A 16,414-nucleotide genomic window follows, 5' to 3' on the forward strand; every position below is an offset into this window, starting at 1 on the left:
TAAAACGCCAACAGGAGATAATGTGTTAAAAATGGCGCAAGGCCTTTCACTGTAGTTCCAATATCGTAGCCTACTAACTAAACTGAATTAGCCTGATCAAACAAATCCCTAGACTTAAAATGCATCTGAACCATTATATAACTGTGTTATATGTCAATGTTTCGACAGTTATAATGCACAAGTAAACACGCCGTGAGTGTAGGCCTAAATCTGATAGTATGGCTATCACTGGAACTAAAAAAAGAGAAAGATGCCAAATAACTGGCCAGTTTTTTGTTTGTTTGTTTTTCTGATAAATGGGCATTAAATGCATCAAACTGTAAATGGTTGTTTAAATGGGACTTTCTTCTTTTGTGATAATTATATGTTCACTTAAGGTGGTTAATCAACAAAACCTCTGTCCATTATGTCATAAACAGTAAGTATTTGTATAAACCTCCAGCAGTACTGTGACCTGAGTCTGTTAGACATTACAACACGCAAATCACCAAAGGTCTTTAGGTCTTTAATAGAATAAAGATAAATTACTTTACCTGTAAATAGTTTTTTCTTATGTCATTTTTGTGTGTTAAACATTTAAGGATTTCCAGCGAAACTTTATAATAATGTGCTGTTAAAAAGCTTTATTAAAGAGTGATATCTGAAGTTAATTCGTGAGGTGCATTTTGGTCGGTTTTATAGGCAGGTCCTAGCCTAAACTACGATTAGGATGTAAAAAAAAGTAATTTTTTAAACATGCCTTAGAAAAAGCATTACTGGTCTGCGTCTTAAGACAGAACAAAGGCACTGTAAAATCAGTCAGCGCAAGTTTCTTTTGTAAAGCTGGGAGTAAATGTTCAAAAGAAAAATAACTGATAATATTTTGTATAAAATAATATGTAACAAAATAAATAAATATAATATATAAATATATATATATATATATACACACCAAGGCTTTTATTATATTTTTGCGTTGTGTGTTCGAAATGCTTTTGGAATATATGTGCAAGATGCAATGTGTACGTTTGCTATACAAAACCATTATCCAAACCTCCCTGCTGAAAAAAAAACAGCCCATTACAAAATGGTTTTACTGGTTATAATGGGACTTGAAGTGGTTTAATGGAAACTGTAATGAGCCCTGTGGGTTCTACAGGTAATTGGTCTCCGCCTTTGGTGGGTTGTTAAACCGATAAATTCTAATAAAATATGTTCCAAAACACACTACAGAAAACCATTTTTGAATTGTTGATTGTTTTTAATGTTTGTAATGGTATGTGTAGTGGAAACCATTAGAATTTGATGTTTGTTTTTATTCTGTTTTTCAGAAGGTTTAGTAGCCTAATTAATAATTAGTAAAGTTTATATATATATATATATATATATATATATATATATATATATATATATATATATATATATATATATATATATATATATATATATATATATATATATATATATATATGGCTTTACTGAAATGGTTTAAAACACGTAACATGCCATTTCTAAAACCTACTGCTTCTTCAACAACCAACGTTGTGACGTACGCCTTCAACTCCGGAAGTGTTTCCTTTACCGGAAGCCCTAATGTGACTAAGAAAGATGGCGGGGGATTCTGCAATGGAGCTGCTCTTTTTAGATACGTTCAAGCATCAAAGTGCAGAGGTAAACTTGCGAAGTTTTACATCTTTACCAGTGTCTTTTTAACCGCGTGATACAGAGACTAAAGCCTAACAGACATTAAAATATATTTCCTGCGTTCTTAAAGTTTTCATTGTAATAACGGACTGAGCGCAGTTGGTTAGCTTGCTAATTAGCACAGTAATTCATGCATATTCAATTCACTAAAGATATAATTTGTAATAACACCCGGTATTCTTAATTTAAAACACTTACGTTAACCGACTATAGACGATGCATTGCAGAGCAAACCTGACGTTATTGTATTACGTTTAAGTTGTTCCCCAGAGCAAGCAAACTCGTGGCTTTGTTATTGTTGACAGCGTATATGTAGTTACTGTTAATAAATAGAATGTCCTGTGATAAGCTGTTTATTATTTATCAATAAGATGCTCATATATTGTTGTAAGGGTATCAGCCCGTGCCTGTTCAGTTACGCCCCCGGTTCATGTTTATGTGACAGCACCGCATGTGCATGTAAACAAGGTAATCTATCCGTGATCTATAGATTAAAATGCGTGGAGTTGGGGTCAATAGGAAAGTAGAAACCCGTTGTATTCAACGTATCCTTTCGTTTAGCTGTTGAATAATATTTGAATCGATTATATTGGAGGTCATTTAACTGCCGTGGTTGTGTGAAAGCTGCTTTTTTGTATCTTATCATTCTGTATAACTTCTCTGTTGGCTAAGAAATAGTTCACAAAAAATTTTTTTTTAAAACACTTGCTTTAAAATACACTTACTCACCAGTGGATCATCTGCATTAATATATATATATTAGTTAAGCTGCATGTTCTTAATTAACAACATTTATCATTAATATTGCTTGCTTTTTTGAATTGTTGTCTCTACTGAACTGATCAACAATTCCTCAATCTATAATATTGCTTTTGGTGAATTTTGATGCAAGGAAAACAGGAGATTGACTGATTCATATTATTTATAGTTTGTATAGTATTTAAAGTTTATAATGGTTTATAGACTTAAAAATAAAATTAAATGGATTTGTGTATTTCAAATTGGCAGGGTTTATTTATTAAGACATTAATTGATAAACTAAAGTCACATGGATTACATGTGGATTGTTGTGATTGTTGTTTTTATCAGATGTTTGAATTTTCTTTTTGATGGCACCCATTCACTGCAGAGGATCCATTGATGAGCAAGTGATACAATGTTACATTTATTTTTTTCTGCTGTGCTTTTCATGACCAATCACTTCTGATTTATTAGTTTTATTTGTTGGGGGTGTCTGATCGTCATATCTTCCAGAAATTCACTTTGAGAGCAAGTGGAAAACTGTACTTCTGACTAAACATTGACAGCGATCTGTCACATACAGTGATCTGTCTAAAACAGTGTGCTCAAATTATGAGAGATACAGCCTCATAAGCTTACAAAATTGCAAGACAGAATTGAGTAACTATATAACTTTTCATATAACTATATAAGCATTTTCACATAGAGCATAGCCTCACAGCTCTTTTATTATAATATACTGTACATTTGTATGCAGGAAAGTCAGATTGCTAACAAGTCAATCACTCACTAAGTTGAAATGAATAGTACTGGTAGACATAAACATTTTTAATTCGGTGCTGCTAATTAAACTTAGATCTTAGGTTGACAGGCAATGTTTTTTTAAATATAATCCTTTGTCTAAGAATCTGTTTGCATGCAGTGTGTCCTCGTTCCAGTGTTTTATATAGCATCCTGTTAGTGAAGGCTGGAAACAAATCTCTTGTCCTGGAATTTGTCTTGGTAGGGTGTGTATGTGTACGTTTGATTGGTGCTTTTGTGTTGTTGCAGCGATCTACCACCTCACAGGTGTATTCCAACAGCTCTTTAAAAACAGGTTGGACAGGCCTGTTGCCCTATGACAGTTTGTTGAGGAAAGGACCGTATACACCATTCAACCATTTTTAGATTCAATAAGAACTTCAGAGAATGCTTTTGTGTTTTCAATACCTTGAACCGTAGGAATCCTAATTCCAAGACTTTAACAGATGAATAAGACGAACTGTTTTTCTGGTTGGCTGTTCAGTCAGGGTGTGTCTCTGAGAAATCTGGTCCCTGAATCAGTCTGTTTGTCATATGTTTATCCTTTTCTTCATAAGTAAGCTTTGTAACATTTTTCAATGTCTGTCTTCTGTCTTACAAGTTGACAAATGTGGACGTTGTACGGTTTCCTTACGGTGTCTTGATCACAGAAGTGCGAGTCATTCCCCCTGGCATCAAAGCACACAGCAACCTGCCTGACAGCAGAGCATTTGGGTGAGAAAATGCATACACACACACACACACACACTCTCTTGTCTAAAAGCACAGCAAGAAATTTAACAGGCAATAAAGAATCACACAACTACTACTGAATCCCTCTACACATGTGCTACTTATTGATCTGTGCCATCCACATTACATGACCACTGGTCATCCAACTACCAGCTAGTCATTTAGAGAAGGCTTTTTTTCTGGAAGTTTATATTTTTTAAGCGCCAATATGGGGAATTTAGTGACAGCTTCTCCAAAAATATTTTTTGAATGCTGACAATCAAGAAGTTAATAAAAGTTCTGTATTCATCCTCTGTAAAGAATCAGTACTACATCTAACAAAGTACCATTTTATGATAAATGTACTTCGTTCGTGCTCAAACATATTGAAAAGCCATGCTGGGTAAAATGCATGCTATTTTTTATAATATTAGAAATGTCTTCACTTTCACTTTTGAACAATTTTTAAAGCATCCTTGCCAAGTAAAAAATTAGACATTACATTCAGACTCCCCACTAATTAAACAATCTTGAAAAGATGTCTTTTTGCACATCCCTAATTTTCACTCCCCGTTTTGTGACCGTTAACAGCATTTCTGCCATGTTTATAGTGTGTACAAACTGTCCCAGTGCTTCTGTAGTGCACAAAAGGACATGAGTAATGCTGTGGTGTCCTCAGAAGTGAAATGGCTGGAGGACATTTGAGGAAATTGGAAAAGGTTTCTGTGGTCGCTATTGTTCCTTCTTTAAAAACAGATCCACCACACCCCCTATTCTCTGACCACTCTAAGCTTTTCCCATGATCTCATCCCTCATTTCACTTGTCTCCATACCTGTTAAGAGAACAATGAGAGAAAAGTGAAATTTGTTTTGATAGGACAACTAAATAAAACTATTCTTCATTCTGGTCTTATAAAATGATAAAAAAGTAACAACAAATCTATATAGAAAGGCATCCTTGATACCTGCAGGCTGACTGATTTACAGGAAGTTTGATTAGACAGAAAATAGCTGCTGATGGCAAGTAGAGGTTTCAGGTTTAGGTTTTGACGGTTACAATGCCCCTTCCTGTGTATCTTCAGGGAAACAGCCCCTCATGCATTCCAGTTGGACCTGTTTTTCAACAATGTGTCCAAACCCAACGCTCCGGTGTTTGACAGGCTGGGCAGGTACTAAATAAACTATATACACACACACACACACATGCACACCTGTGTTGGACAGGATCAGCAAGAAATACAGTACGGTGTCTCACAAATCTGTAGCTGAATAGATGCATGTACTCTTTTGATTGTTCTAATCACTGATGTTGGTGTTTGTTTCACACTAGCCTCGAGTATGATGAGAACAAATCAATCATCTTCAGGCCTAATGGGAAGGTAAGATACCCTCATTACAGCCCAGCGTCAAATTTCTGAGTAAAACTCACACACATGCAGCAGTATGTTTGTGGTTTCTCCAAAACAGCTGACAGCAGCTTTCATCGGCTCTATGAGTACTTCAAAAGCATTTTCTGAGATCCACAATGTATTTGCAGATGCCTCTGTAATGACTAAAGCTGTCAGCTCCTGCACTCACGTGGCTTGTAAACAAATGATCCTTCATTTGTGTTTTGGACTGAGCAAGTTTTTATGCTCCTCCCCTCTAGAGTCTCAGACCGTGTCCTAATTTTCATTTTGTCTTATTGAAGATAAACACAGATGGGTTAGTCCTGCGTGGATGGTACACATGCCTGACATTGGCAGTGTATGGGACAGCCGAGCGCCCCCACAGCCACGAGCGGGACTCTCCTCCACCTCCTCCACCCCCTCTGCCCCAACAGCAGCAGCTGGGATCCAAGCGGATCATTAAAACTGGTCAGAACAAACATTATATACACACAAATATAATGCAGTGTCATAATGTCAAGCACTAAATGCGAGTGTGTAAATCTATTGCAGAATGGGAGAATGAAGAACAATTTAATGGCAGCCCACCAAGACCACAACCTAGAGGGCCACGGACCCCACCAGGACCACCACCTCCTGACGATGATGACGAAGAAGCACTACCTGCACCTGGTCAATGTATGTCTACTTGGAAAAGATGAAGTATTATATACAAGAGTGATCACAACTTTTAGAGTTTTCCTAATTTAATAATAATTAAATTATTCGTTATTCGCATCCAAAATAATTTTTATATTAACGATATATATATATATATATATATATATATATATATGTATGTATGTATGTATATGTGTGTGTGTGTATACTGTGTATATTTATTATGTATATAATAAGTATCCAAACTTACATTATGTAAACAAAAACTTTTATTCTGTATATAAATGTGTGTGAGAGAGAAATGTTGAATTTAAAATTTTTTGTTAATGCATTTTCATAAACTAAAAATGTGTTGTCTTTGCTTTAGGTCCAGTAAAGGTGGAGAACACAGAACAGGGCGATGATTACCTGGAACCTGTCTCACCTGAGCGAGGGTCTCTTCCAGCGGATGAGAATTACTCAGATGCAGAGCAGGAGGATGATGAGGGTCCGGCTGATGAGGAGGAGGATGAAGATGTGCAGTCTGAGGGAAGCGAGGGGGATGAAGATGATGAAGAAGATGAAGTGGGTGAGGAGGTCACAGATGAAGATGGAGAAGGTGAGGAATTGCAAGATTGTGAGAGTGAATAAACCAGAAAGGTTCAGATTGAAAGAAATCTGTTATGCAATATTTAACTTGCTTAATTTATTAAATAGCAAAGTGTACATTTTTGTTAATTTACAAAAATGAAACTGTTTTTAGCATTTATTTTACTCAGAAATGTTAAGGATTTCTTGTTATTTATAGGGAAAAATGCATACAAATACATACATATATGCATACATGTATACATATCCATGCATATAATGCTTTCATAGTCTAATATTGGCCACCTAATGAAACTCCAGACACTGGTGCGGAGAAATTCTGTTCAGTTATTTTCAGAAGAACCGATGTAGTCTTGATTTGCTGAGACGCCCAACTTAATTAAACATTTCAACGGACTTTGATGTCAAGACTGAACTTGCTAAATTTACTGAGCCAATAATGGAATGTTTTATTTTTTGTATCTGAAGTGTTTTGCTTTTGTATGCAGGTGATGATGGATATGAGCAGATATCCAGCGATGAGGAGGATTTGGAGAGTGGGGCTTTCAAGCTGCCTGCTTTTGACCTGGACTATACACCTGAGGACCTTGCATCACTACCGACCGTTCAGTACGATCCATATGAGCGTGAACTCCGACCCCTCCAGCACTTCACGCCGCCACACATTACACGCTATGAGGTGGAGCTAAAACGCCTCAAGACAGTAGATATCCAGGATTCAAGCTCCTTATGGGCGGAGTCTGCAGCGAAACTCTCAGAACTGTTGGAGGCCTGGGGGGAGGGGCAAGGGGCAGAGAGGGGGGCGGGCTGGGTAACTGCCTTAGAGGAAATCCCTGCCTTTCTGCTAAAAGGGATGAGCTTCCTGTCTATTAAGGACCCTGATGGGCTGAGTGAAAAGTTGAAGCAGTTGGTCGACTGGGGCTGTGAAGCTCTTAATTTGGACTTTGCCCTGGCACAACCCATAGCTCTGAATTTACGCCAGCTCAAAGCAGGAACCAAACTGGCCTCTGCCTTGGCTGATTGTGGTGCCCAGGCTGTGCAGAATCTGCTGGAGAAAGGGATTGTTGGCAGCCTCCTAGGCTTGCTGTTTGCAGAACACGTTTCATCCACACTGAAACTCAACGTGCTGCGCTCCCTCGACAGCATCATCAGTGAGCCGCAGGGTATCGAATCCCTGCTCAGAGACCGTCACCATGACAATGATGGAACGAGTGGGTACCAGCGTCTGCTGGATCTGTTTCTGTTGGACCAGACAGTGCGTGTTGCAACAGCTGGTGCAGCCATTTTACAAAAGGGACATTTTTATGAGGTTTTGACTGACCTGCAGAGGACAGCCAACATTTGGGCTGAACGCCATCCTACAGTAGGGGAGGTGGGTGAGCGAGAGGGTAGCGAGAGTGAGAGAGAGGCTGGAGAGAGAGACAGAGAAAGCACTGAGAGGGATGGAGATGAGAGGGAGAGGGAAACCCAGGATGTAGAGCGGGAAAGCCCAATGGACATTGACACCTTGCTGGAATCTGCCTCTTTGTCAGAAGGTGACCTGGAAAGGCTGCAAGGTCTCCTGGAAGAACTGCTCCATCTGCTGGAGACAGCACCTCACTGTATGGTACAGCCGCCTGGGAAAGCTTTTCCCACCAGTGCCCGAATCACTGGGCCACCAGAGCGTGACGATCCCTATCCAACACTGTACAGGTCAGAACCATATGACAAAAAAGTTGTCTTTTAAAATGAGTGGTTTCTGTTTTATATATATGTGTCAGTATTAATTATTGTTAATATTCCCAAGATAGAAATTCTGTCATTAATTACCCTCATGTTGTTCCAAAAGCTTGAGACTTTTATTAATCTTTGGAAAGAACACACATTAAGATATTCATGACCAAATTTGAGTGCTTCCTGACCCTCCCAAAAACCATCCATAATTTTCTGAAGCTATGAGAATACTTTTTGTTTGAAGAAAACCAAAATAACAACTTTATTTGGCAAAAAAAGTTCATTAATGACAGAATTTAAATTCTCAGGTGTACTATTCCTTTGTTTAAACATAATATCTTTTAAAATATTTTTCGATGTGTACTCAGCTATGGTATCTTTCTAATATGTAGCACCTCTAATCATTGCATTTTTTTATTTATTTTTTTACAGGTACATGCATGCTTGTCACCTTCTGGAATCCCTAGCAGTTGTCCTGTCATATCCAGCTACATGTGCCCACATAGGAGTCCTGCAGGCTGTCAGAGAACTGATGCGTTTCCTATCACAGTCCCAGCAGGGCCTCCTCTTTCTCCTTAGCCAACACGAAACCACCAATTTGCTGCTTCGTCTCCTTACACCCCTTACTCACCTGACCCCACCGTCTCACTTGGCTCCGCTGACGCCCCTTTCAGAGGGTGAGGGTGAAGATGCTACTGCAGGTGGAGAGGGTTCGATGGATGATGGTTTTTGGGTTTGGCTTATGCAGACTCTACATGCACTTCAGGGTGTTGCTGAGCTAAATGGGGCAGAACTTGAAGATGGCGATAATCCAGGTGTTCTGGCAACACTTCACAGCCTGTATCTCATTAGCTTTAGCAGCACAGGCCGAAATGCTGTCGCACATGCTTTTAGCTTGGATAACAACCTCAGCTGTCTGGTCAACTTGGTGGAGTTCCATGCCAAAGAGGGCCAAGGGTGAGAATATGCTAATAAACTTGTGTATATAAGCAAGATTTTGAAAAATGTCTGATCTGTCAGTGTGTATATTTTGGCAATCTTTATAATGATATATAAGAATATGATGTGTTCTAGATCCCATATAGTAGATAGGTTGTACACAAATGAGCCAAACACAGAACTCTGAGGCACTCCATAGTCATTTTCACTTAAATGTACTGTATCTTCTTAAATGGCTTGTTCTCTTGCTGACGTCCTCTCACTTTCATACAGGGAAGGAAAAGCAAGGAAGTCTGTAACGTATAACTATGCCTGTATGCTTGTACTCCTGGTGATTCAGACGTCAGGTGATCTCCGGATGATGGAGCACTATGCTGCTCCACTGCTTAATGTTTCCAAATCTGATGAAAACAATGCCAAGCTTCAAGGTGAGCCTGCTACTCTTTTTCAGCCAACCAAACACTTTTTTCCACAAGGCCCTAAAAGCCATTTAATATTTTTTTCTGTAAGTGTCTTTTCATCTGACCTCAATGAAAAATGTTTTTCAGAGCTCTCTAAGTGGTTGGAGCCACTTGAAAAATTACACTTTGATATCAGTGGTATTCCTATGCTTATTGACTACATGAAGCAGGTAAGGTTATCGACCACACAACTACATTTTATGGCATGTAATGCTAATTTTATGTTAGGCATTGGTAAATGCATTAAGGAACTGATAGTTCGTTTCAACAAAAATAACTTTCTTTGATCTATTGCAGTAAGCTATAAAATAAAACTAACTTCTTCAGTTATATGCTCAAATGCAAATGTTTTTAGATTGTGTCACAACATGATAAAGACATGGTATATATTAAATATGGTGTAGCATCAAAATGTTGCTATTTCTTTGTCAGAACCTGGAGAACTTGATGACAGCAGATGGGGTGGGTCTTGTAACTGCTCTCAGAGTGTTGTGCCACATCGCCTGCCCTCCAACCACTGTGCCAGGTACACACAAACATACTGTATGCCTTCATTTTAATTTAGCTCATCTTAACTATATAATAACAAACAATAATTTCTATATATCTAGGCTTTGCAGTATAAATGCACCTAACATTACTCCTTGTCCTATTGTTAAAGTTACCCCAACATAATATAAGAGAAATTTGTTCTGTCTTTCTTGCTTTATTTTTTCTTTATTATGCATTTAATGAATATAAATGGTAAAAACTGTAAATATAAATCCTGCTATTTATATATTTTACAAATTATTATTATTATTATTATCTATTTTTACAAAATATAAAAAAAAATTAAATAACTAAATTTAATTTTAAAGAAATAGTAATTAGCATATTTGCTTTGTCGCAAACACTGGTATTTACTGCTCAAAACTATTAGCTTAAAAAAAAATTTGCTTATACGTTTGTTATTGCATATCTGCAGGTCAGCAAAAAGACTTGAAGTGGAACCAGGCCATCATAGCTCTCTTCAGTGCAGAGGGCATGGATACTTTTATTAAAGTTCTCCAGAAGCTTACATCACTGCTGTTGCTGCCATGGAGACTACATGGTCCAATGGGCCCCACGGCGCAGCGACTCATGATGCTGTCAGTGGCCTCCTGCTCGCTGAGACTCATCCGAGCCATGCTGACAGAGCTGCTGTGCGGGGGAACCTGTGAGTTCCGTGACGTGCGTGTGCCCTCTGTCTGTGTCGCCCTTCACAAGATCCTCTGCTCCACCCCGACAACCGGTCGCCTGGATGCAGAGGAGCTGCGTATCCAGGGAGACGTGACAGAGATACTGTTAACATTCACACATGCAGTTAGCGAACAGATGACAGGTTCAGAGGAGACTGTGGCCGGAAACAGCTGGTCTCTGATGTTGAAGGAAGTGCTGAACTCTATACTGGCTGCTCCAGAGAACATCTACAGCAGCCTTAGTCTGCTGTCAGAACTGCTTCCTCTACCTCTGCCCATGCAGACCACACAGGTAACTGAACACAAATATGCACACACAAGTGCAAGTGCCAACATACAGGAGCTCTGATTCAAACCCTTTGTGAGCTGCCTGACTAGACACTAGTGGCTTGGCAAAACTACTGCCACGAGGGTGGTTTCAAAACATAGGTTGCAAATTTATTCTTCCATAACTGTTTTGTTAATTACCAGAAGTTATTGCTTTGAGAGAGTTTAATTAATGTACTCTTCCCATTTCCCTTTATCTCTTTTAGGCACTCTCAGTGCAAGACATTGGGGTTGCGATGAACACACGAAAGCTATGGAGTGTGCATTTGCACGCTCAAGCTAGAGTATTACAGGAAGTGCTGAGGTGTGTGTGTGTCAACAGCTGTCCACCGCTACTCTCCATGCTCCGCCGTGTGTGTGTCCAGCTCTGTGATCTTGCTGCACCCACTGCGACTCTGGTGATGAGGACATTGCTTGAGCAGCTTCAGGAGGAAATGCAACAGTAAGTAAGACACAGTCATCATGTTAAGGATAAATTGTAGATCAACAACAACTTAAAGCAGTATTATGCTTATTGTTTTAATGGTTAAACCTTTTTTTGGTTTTTGAGCCACAGGCACCTATATATCTAATTTAATGTTATCAAAATATTTGTAATAAAATTACTCAATTTAATGCAATTTCTATTCTTTAGGAATTTATTTTAGAATACTTAATATATTTATTATGTTAAAAATCACAATTCCTCAAGTACAACTGTGTATCCTTTTGAGCCATATTTATATGTATAATTTTACTCAATATGCAGTTAAATAAAATCAAATGAAATAACAAACTTGTGATTTGAAAAAAAGGATATAATCAGTTATTTAGGTGTAGTCATAGCTGATTAAGCCTTAATAATTTTAAATGGGTTATTTTGACTGGTGTATATATTCCAGACAGCTGAAATAGACTGTGCTGTGTGTTTAGGGAGGCAGCTGGCTCACGTTTGATGAGGTTACTAGCTCTCCTCGACTCGCTGGCATCTCAACGGGCTTGCAAATCAGCCATGTTGGCTCTACTGGGTGGATCTGCACGCAATGAAGGCCGGAGTGATGGGAAAGTGGAGGAAAAACTGTCAGATCATCTTCCCCCTCTGGTTGCCATGCTTGTCCTTCCTGCTGATGCCGTTCTGTCAGCACAACAAAACGCTGAATTGACGGCTTCTATCCTTCAGTCGCTGTGTGACCAGGACGTGTCACTGGTCGTGAGCGGCTCGGGTGAAGCCTCGGTGTCTGAGGCAGAGCAGCTTGCCAACGCACTGCCGACCAGAGACATGATGACATGTATATGTGACGGGATGCTGGAAGTGTTGGGAAATACAAACAGCAGCTACACACTCCAGCTCACATGTCTGAGAACAATGATGTTTCTCACTGAACATGACTATGGTCTCTATCACCTGAAAAGGTACAACAATGCATTTGATATATATATATATAATGTATATATGTATGTATGTGTGTGTCATAGAAGATTTTTTTGTTTTTTTAATTGGTATTTTTGGATGATTATATGTGCATGCTCAGGTTTTTAAGTTATTTTTAAGTTAAATGTAATCATCTCTTTTTTTTTTGCCTTTTAAAATGACTAATTTGTGTTTTGCTTTTTATTTCTTTAAAAAAATTGTATAGAATTTTCATAATTATCTGTTATTGCCCATAAAATTTAAATAATTTTAGCATCCCTAGGCTTGTTTGCAGTACTATTAAAATTTTTCTTGTTTGTCTTGCAGCTCTCTGAAGAAACACAATTTGGCCATTTCCTCTCTGATCCGCAGGGAAACCACATCCTTTAACAAAGAGTTAACTGAGCTCCTTTCAGCCCTGTTTGACTTTTTGAGACAGATTCTGAACAGTGAAGCCATGGTAGGCCCACAACAGAATCAGTATATTTGCTTGTATGCATGAATGCATATGGTAATATATGTTCTTTATGCTACATAGGATGAAGACATAGACAGCCGCTCTTTGGCTCTTAGTGTGAGCGACATGAAGCAGGTGCTGCAGTGGAAGGAGGACTCGGGGGAACATCCTTTATCAGAACTGGAGAAACACATCATGGTACATGTGGCAGCTTAGGATATATATCATAATTAAGCTGTTTCCTATAGCCTCAATGAAGGAAGACGCACAAATAAATCTTGTCCTACTCTTCGTAGAAACTCTGTAAGGAGGATGAGTCTTTGGAGACTCTCCTGGAGAATGTGGCTGGCCTGCGACAGATTATCGAAAGTTCTGGAGATGCCCCAACTAATGCAGAGCCTGAAACTGAGCCCACGTTACCTGCACCAGAGCCCCTTCAAACACAGTTCAACCACAGGTATTACAGACACAGAGAGTAATTGTGTATGTGAATGGATTTTTATATTTAATTAAATACATCATAAAAACATTGAAATATTACTTGAAATAAAAGGTAATTTGAAATTAAATATATATTAAAACATTAACCTTATTTCAGCTAGGTGCCGAAGAGGCTTTCTCAGTTTTATTTAGCTTAATTGAATGTACTAAACTATAATATATAATAATCTCAGTGACAATAAAAATCACTTAAGCGAGTCAGCTAGGTGGTGTGATTCAAAGACTTGAGGCATGGTTACATATTGGGGCAACCCATGTTAAAGTCTGGGCTTTTGATCCCTTTCTCGATCCTGTGCTGTTTTGCTTCCTGTCATTTCTCTGTACTGTTCTATCCCAAAAAAGTTTGTTAGTGAAATGCAAAAATGCTTGTTGTTTAATTGAACGCCCCAACAAAATGTCTAATTGTCAATTTTCCAAATATGTAGTTTTGCACATCCTTAATATTAAATGAAACATTCTCTTTTTGCTCTTCACTGATTTGTTATCTCCATTCAGGACCGTTTTTGTTCTCTCGGATGTCCTGGACGAGCAGTTGAAGGCCCTATGGTTCTCTCCATTCCAGTCAGATGAGATGGAGACAGAAGTTGACATGGTAATGTGACACGTCTTTATGGGAACAATAATATATATTTGTCATTGAAATATTTAATTGAATGTAAACAGATTCTAGCAGGTTTTAAGGCTACTAATTTATAACTAATAATGCAGATTGTTTATGGACACAATAAATTGAGTGTCCTTAATGTTATATGTAATGCTTCATATGAGCATATATGGGAATAATTAAAGGAATAGTTTTATATATATATATATATAAATTTATATGACTTTATAAATATATATATATATATATTTTTAAATGAGCATAGTGCTGAGTAAAATATGCTATAATTTTCTTTTTTGGGTGAACTATTCCTTTAATGTGTGTGTTGCAGGTGAAAGTAGACCTAGTTGCACTAGCCCAGCAGTGTTGTCCAGACTTGGACCTAAAGGCGGAGTTAGAACGTTCGTTCCTCAGTGAACCTGCTTCCCCAGGACACAGCAAACCACCCAAAGGCTTCAGACTGGGCAAACACAAACACGAGACCTTCATCACGTCCAGGTACACAACGTGTAGTTACTACTTTACATTGAATGTATAAACTCTGTGTACCTACAAATAATTTTTCCTTGTTTGCAGTGGAAACTCAGATTATGTGGAGCCTGCGAAACGAGCCCATATCATGGCGGCCCCTCGGGGTCGGGGTCGTGGTGCTTTTGGCCAGCTTTCTCGACCGCATGACATTTTCCGCCAGCGCAAGCAGAACACCAGTCGACCTCCTTCCATGCATGTAGATGATTTCCTTGCTGCAGAGTTCAAGGAGGTAGGTCAACCCACTGGCCTGGCGCTGCCCAAACGCCCACCAAAAGGAGGAGGAGCCAAGCCACCAACTAGAGGCTTGTTTACTGGAGGAACCAGAGGGAGGGGTTTCCAGAGCCACGCCCGCTTCTTCACTCCACCGGCCCCCAAGAGTGTACTGCTTGCAGGTACACGTATATGTTTTGATTCAACACATAATTGTACTCTTTTTATATGTGAATGATAAAATCCATGACACATTATTTAAAATAATTTATTTTAGGTAACTACCCACGTCGTGAAGGTGGTCGTGGATCCACTTGGAGCACTCCGGTGACCGCTGACACTCACAGAGGGACTTACAGTGAACCTCGCGGAGGCCAAAGCAACTTTACTCGACCGTTACCATCCAGACAGCCACCTGCAGGTAGGTGCTATGATGGCTTGATTTATAAATCTGAATTTTTGTGCAGATTAACATTTTGAAAGGTAGAGCATGTTTACTTAATGGGTTGTGATTTAGTCACTATTTCATATTAATTCCATTTTCTGACAGCCTTAATAAACACTAGGCAATTTCCAATATAGATTTGATTAACTGTTTTTACCAAATGTAAAAATAGCCATCAGAAAATAACTGAATTATGATTACTATGTAGATAATATTTCTAAATATGTAAATAATAATCAGTTATATTATATTTAGGCAATGGCTATAAAAAAAGTTCAACCTGTACCTTAATCTCAGTTATATAATGTAAAAAAGTTATATATTGGAAAATGCTTTTTTAAATTAAATAATAATAATCATTTTGCAGACGCTTTTATCCAAAGCCATTATATATATTTCAGAAATAACGGGTTTAAAAAATCATATTTGTGAATCAGTATTTTAAACTTGATTTATATTATAAATATTTATATAATGTAAAACATTAAGGTGATAGTGCCACCTGCTGGATCTATCCCTCAGAGATGACTAGAGGCAAGAAATACCTGCCTAGAGAATAAAATGCTTTGAAAAGTGCTTTAGCATACCCTACATTTACATGCTCCTGACCCTCTGTCCTAACTCTTCAGGTGCTTACCGATTGGCTCCTCGGGACAGAGCCACCAGAGGCAGAGGGACAGGCCTGTCCTGGCTGAGTGGTGGAGTTAGTGTAGGAGGAGGTGGAGTAAGTGGCGGTGGTCGTGGTCAAGGGAAGTTTAACAGCGGAGGAAGCGGAGGTGGACGGGGCCGACACGTCCGATCATTCACTCGCTAAACGCTGCCTTGAGCAAAGCAGACTCAGCCGTCAGGCTCTAAAGGACCAATCAGGATGTGGATCTGCAGGATCTAATGCAACCATCGGCTGATATTGTGTATATCATTGTCATGTTTTGTGTTTCTCTCATTTTTAAAACTGTTAAATATGATTAAATTCTTGTGAGTATATGTCTGAGTGTATTTTTAATACAGAAATCCAAAGCCTACCTTGCCCAAATGTTTTTAATA

At 38.6% G+C, this 16,414-nt stretch overlaps 1 protein-coding gene across 1 annotated transcript; it reads left to right on the plus strand.

Moving 5' to 3' along the window:
• The first annotated feature begins 1,520 nt into the window (after positions 1-1,520).
• virma (vir like m6A methyltransferase associated) lies at positions 1,521-16,354 on the plus strand. The gene is made up of 23 exons (XM_043261264.1): positions 1,521-1,650; positions 3,827-3,939; positions 5,019-5,105; positions 5,267-5,315; positions 5,627-5,792; positions 5,877-6,002; positions 6,352-6,582; positions 7,061-8,264; positions 8,718-9,242; positions 9,498-9,652; positions 9,773-9,855; positions 10,118-10,211; positions 10,653-11,197; positions 11,439-11,674; positions 12,145-12,624; positions 12,950-13,082; positions 13,161-13,277; positions 13,376-13,536; positions 14,076-14,172; positions 14,516-14,682; positions 14,761-15,107; positions 15,203-15,346; positions 16,000-16,354. The coding sequence occupies exons 1-23, from the start codon at positions 1,588-1,590 to the stop codon at positions 16,182-16,184; spliced, it is 5,508 nt and encodes a 1,835-aa protein (XP_043117199.1). The 5' UTR covers positions 1,521-1,587; the 3' UTR covers positions 16,185-16,354.
• Positions 16,355-16,414: the final 60 nt, after the last annotated feature.

The sequence above is a fragment of the Puntigrus tetrazona genome, chromosome 16 (genome assembly GCF_018831695.1).
Source record: "Puntigrus tetrazona isolate hp1 chromosome 16, ASM1883169v1, whole genome shotgun sequence".
Lineage (NCBI taxonomy): Eukaryota > Metazoa > Chordata > Actinopteri > Cypriniformes > Cyprinidae > Puntigrus > Puntigrus tetrazona.

Coding starts and splice junctions, on each gene's coding strand:
- virma (XM_043261264.1), top strand. CDS start 1,588: ATGGCGGGGGATTCTGCAATGGAGCTGCTCTTTTTAGATACGTTCAAG. Junction 1,651..3,826: donor TCAAGCATCAAAGTGCAGAG/GTAAACTTGCGA, acceptor CTGTCTTACAAG/TTGACAAATGTGGACGTTGT. Junction 13,083..13,160: donor TTCTGAACAGTGAAGCCATG/GTAGGCCCACAA, acceptor TATGCTACATAG/GATGAAGACATAGACAGCCG.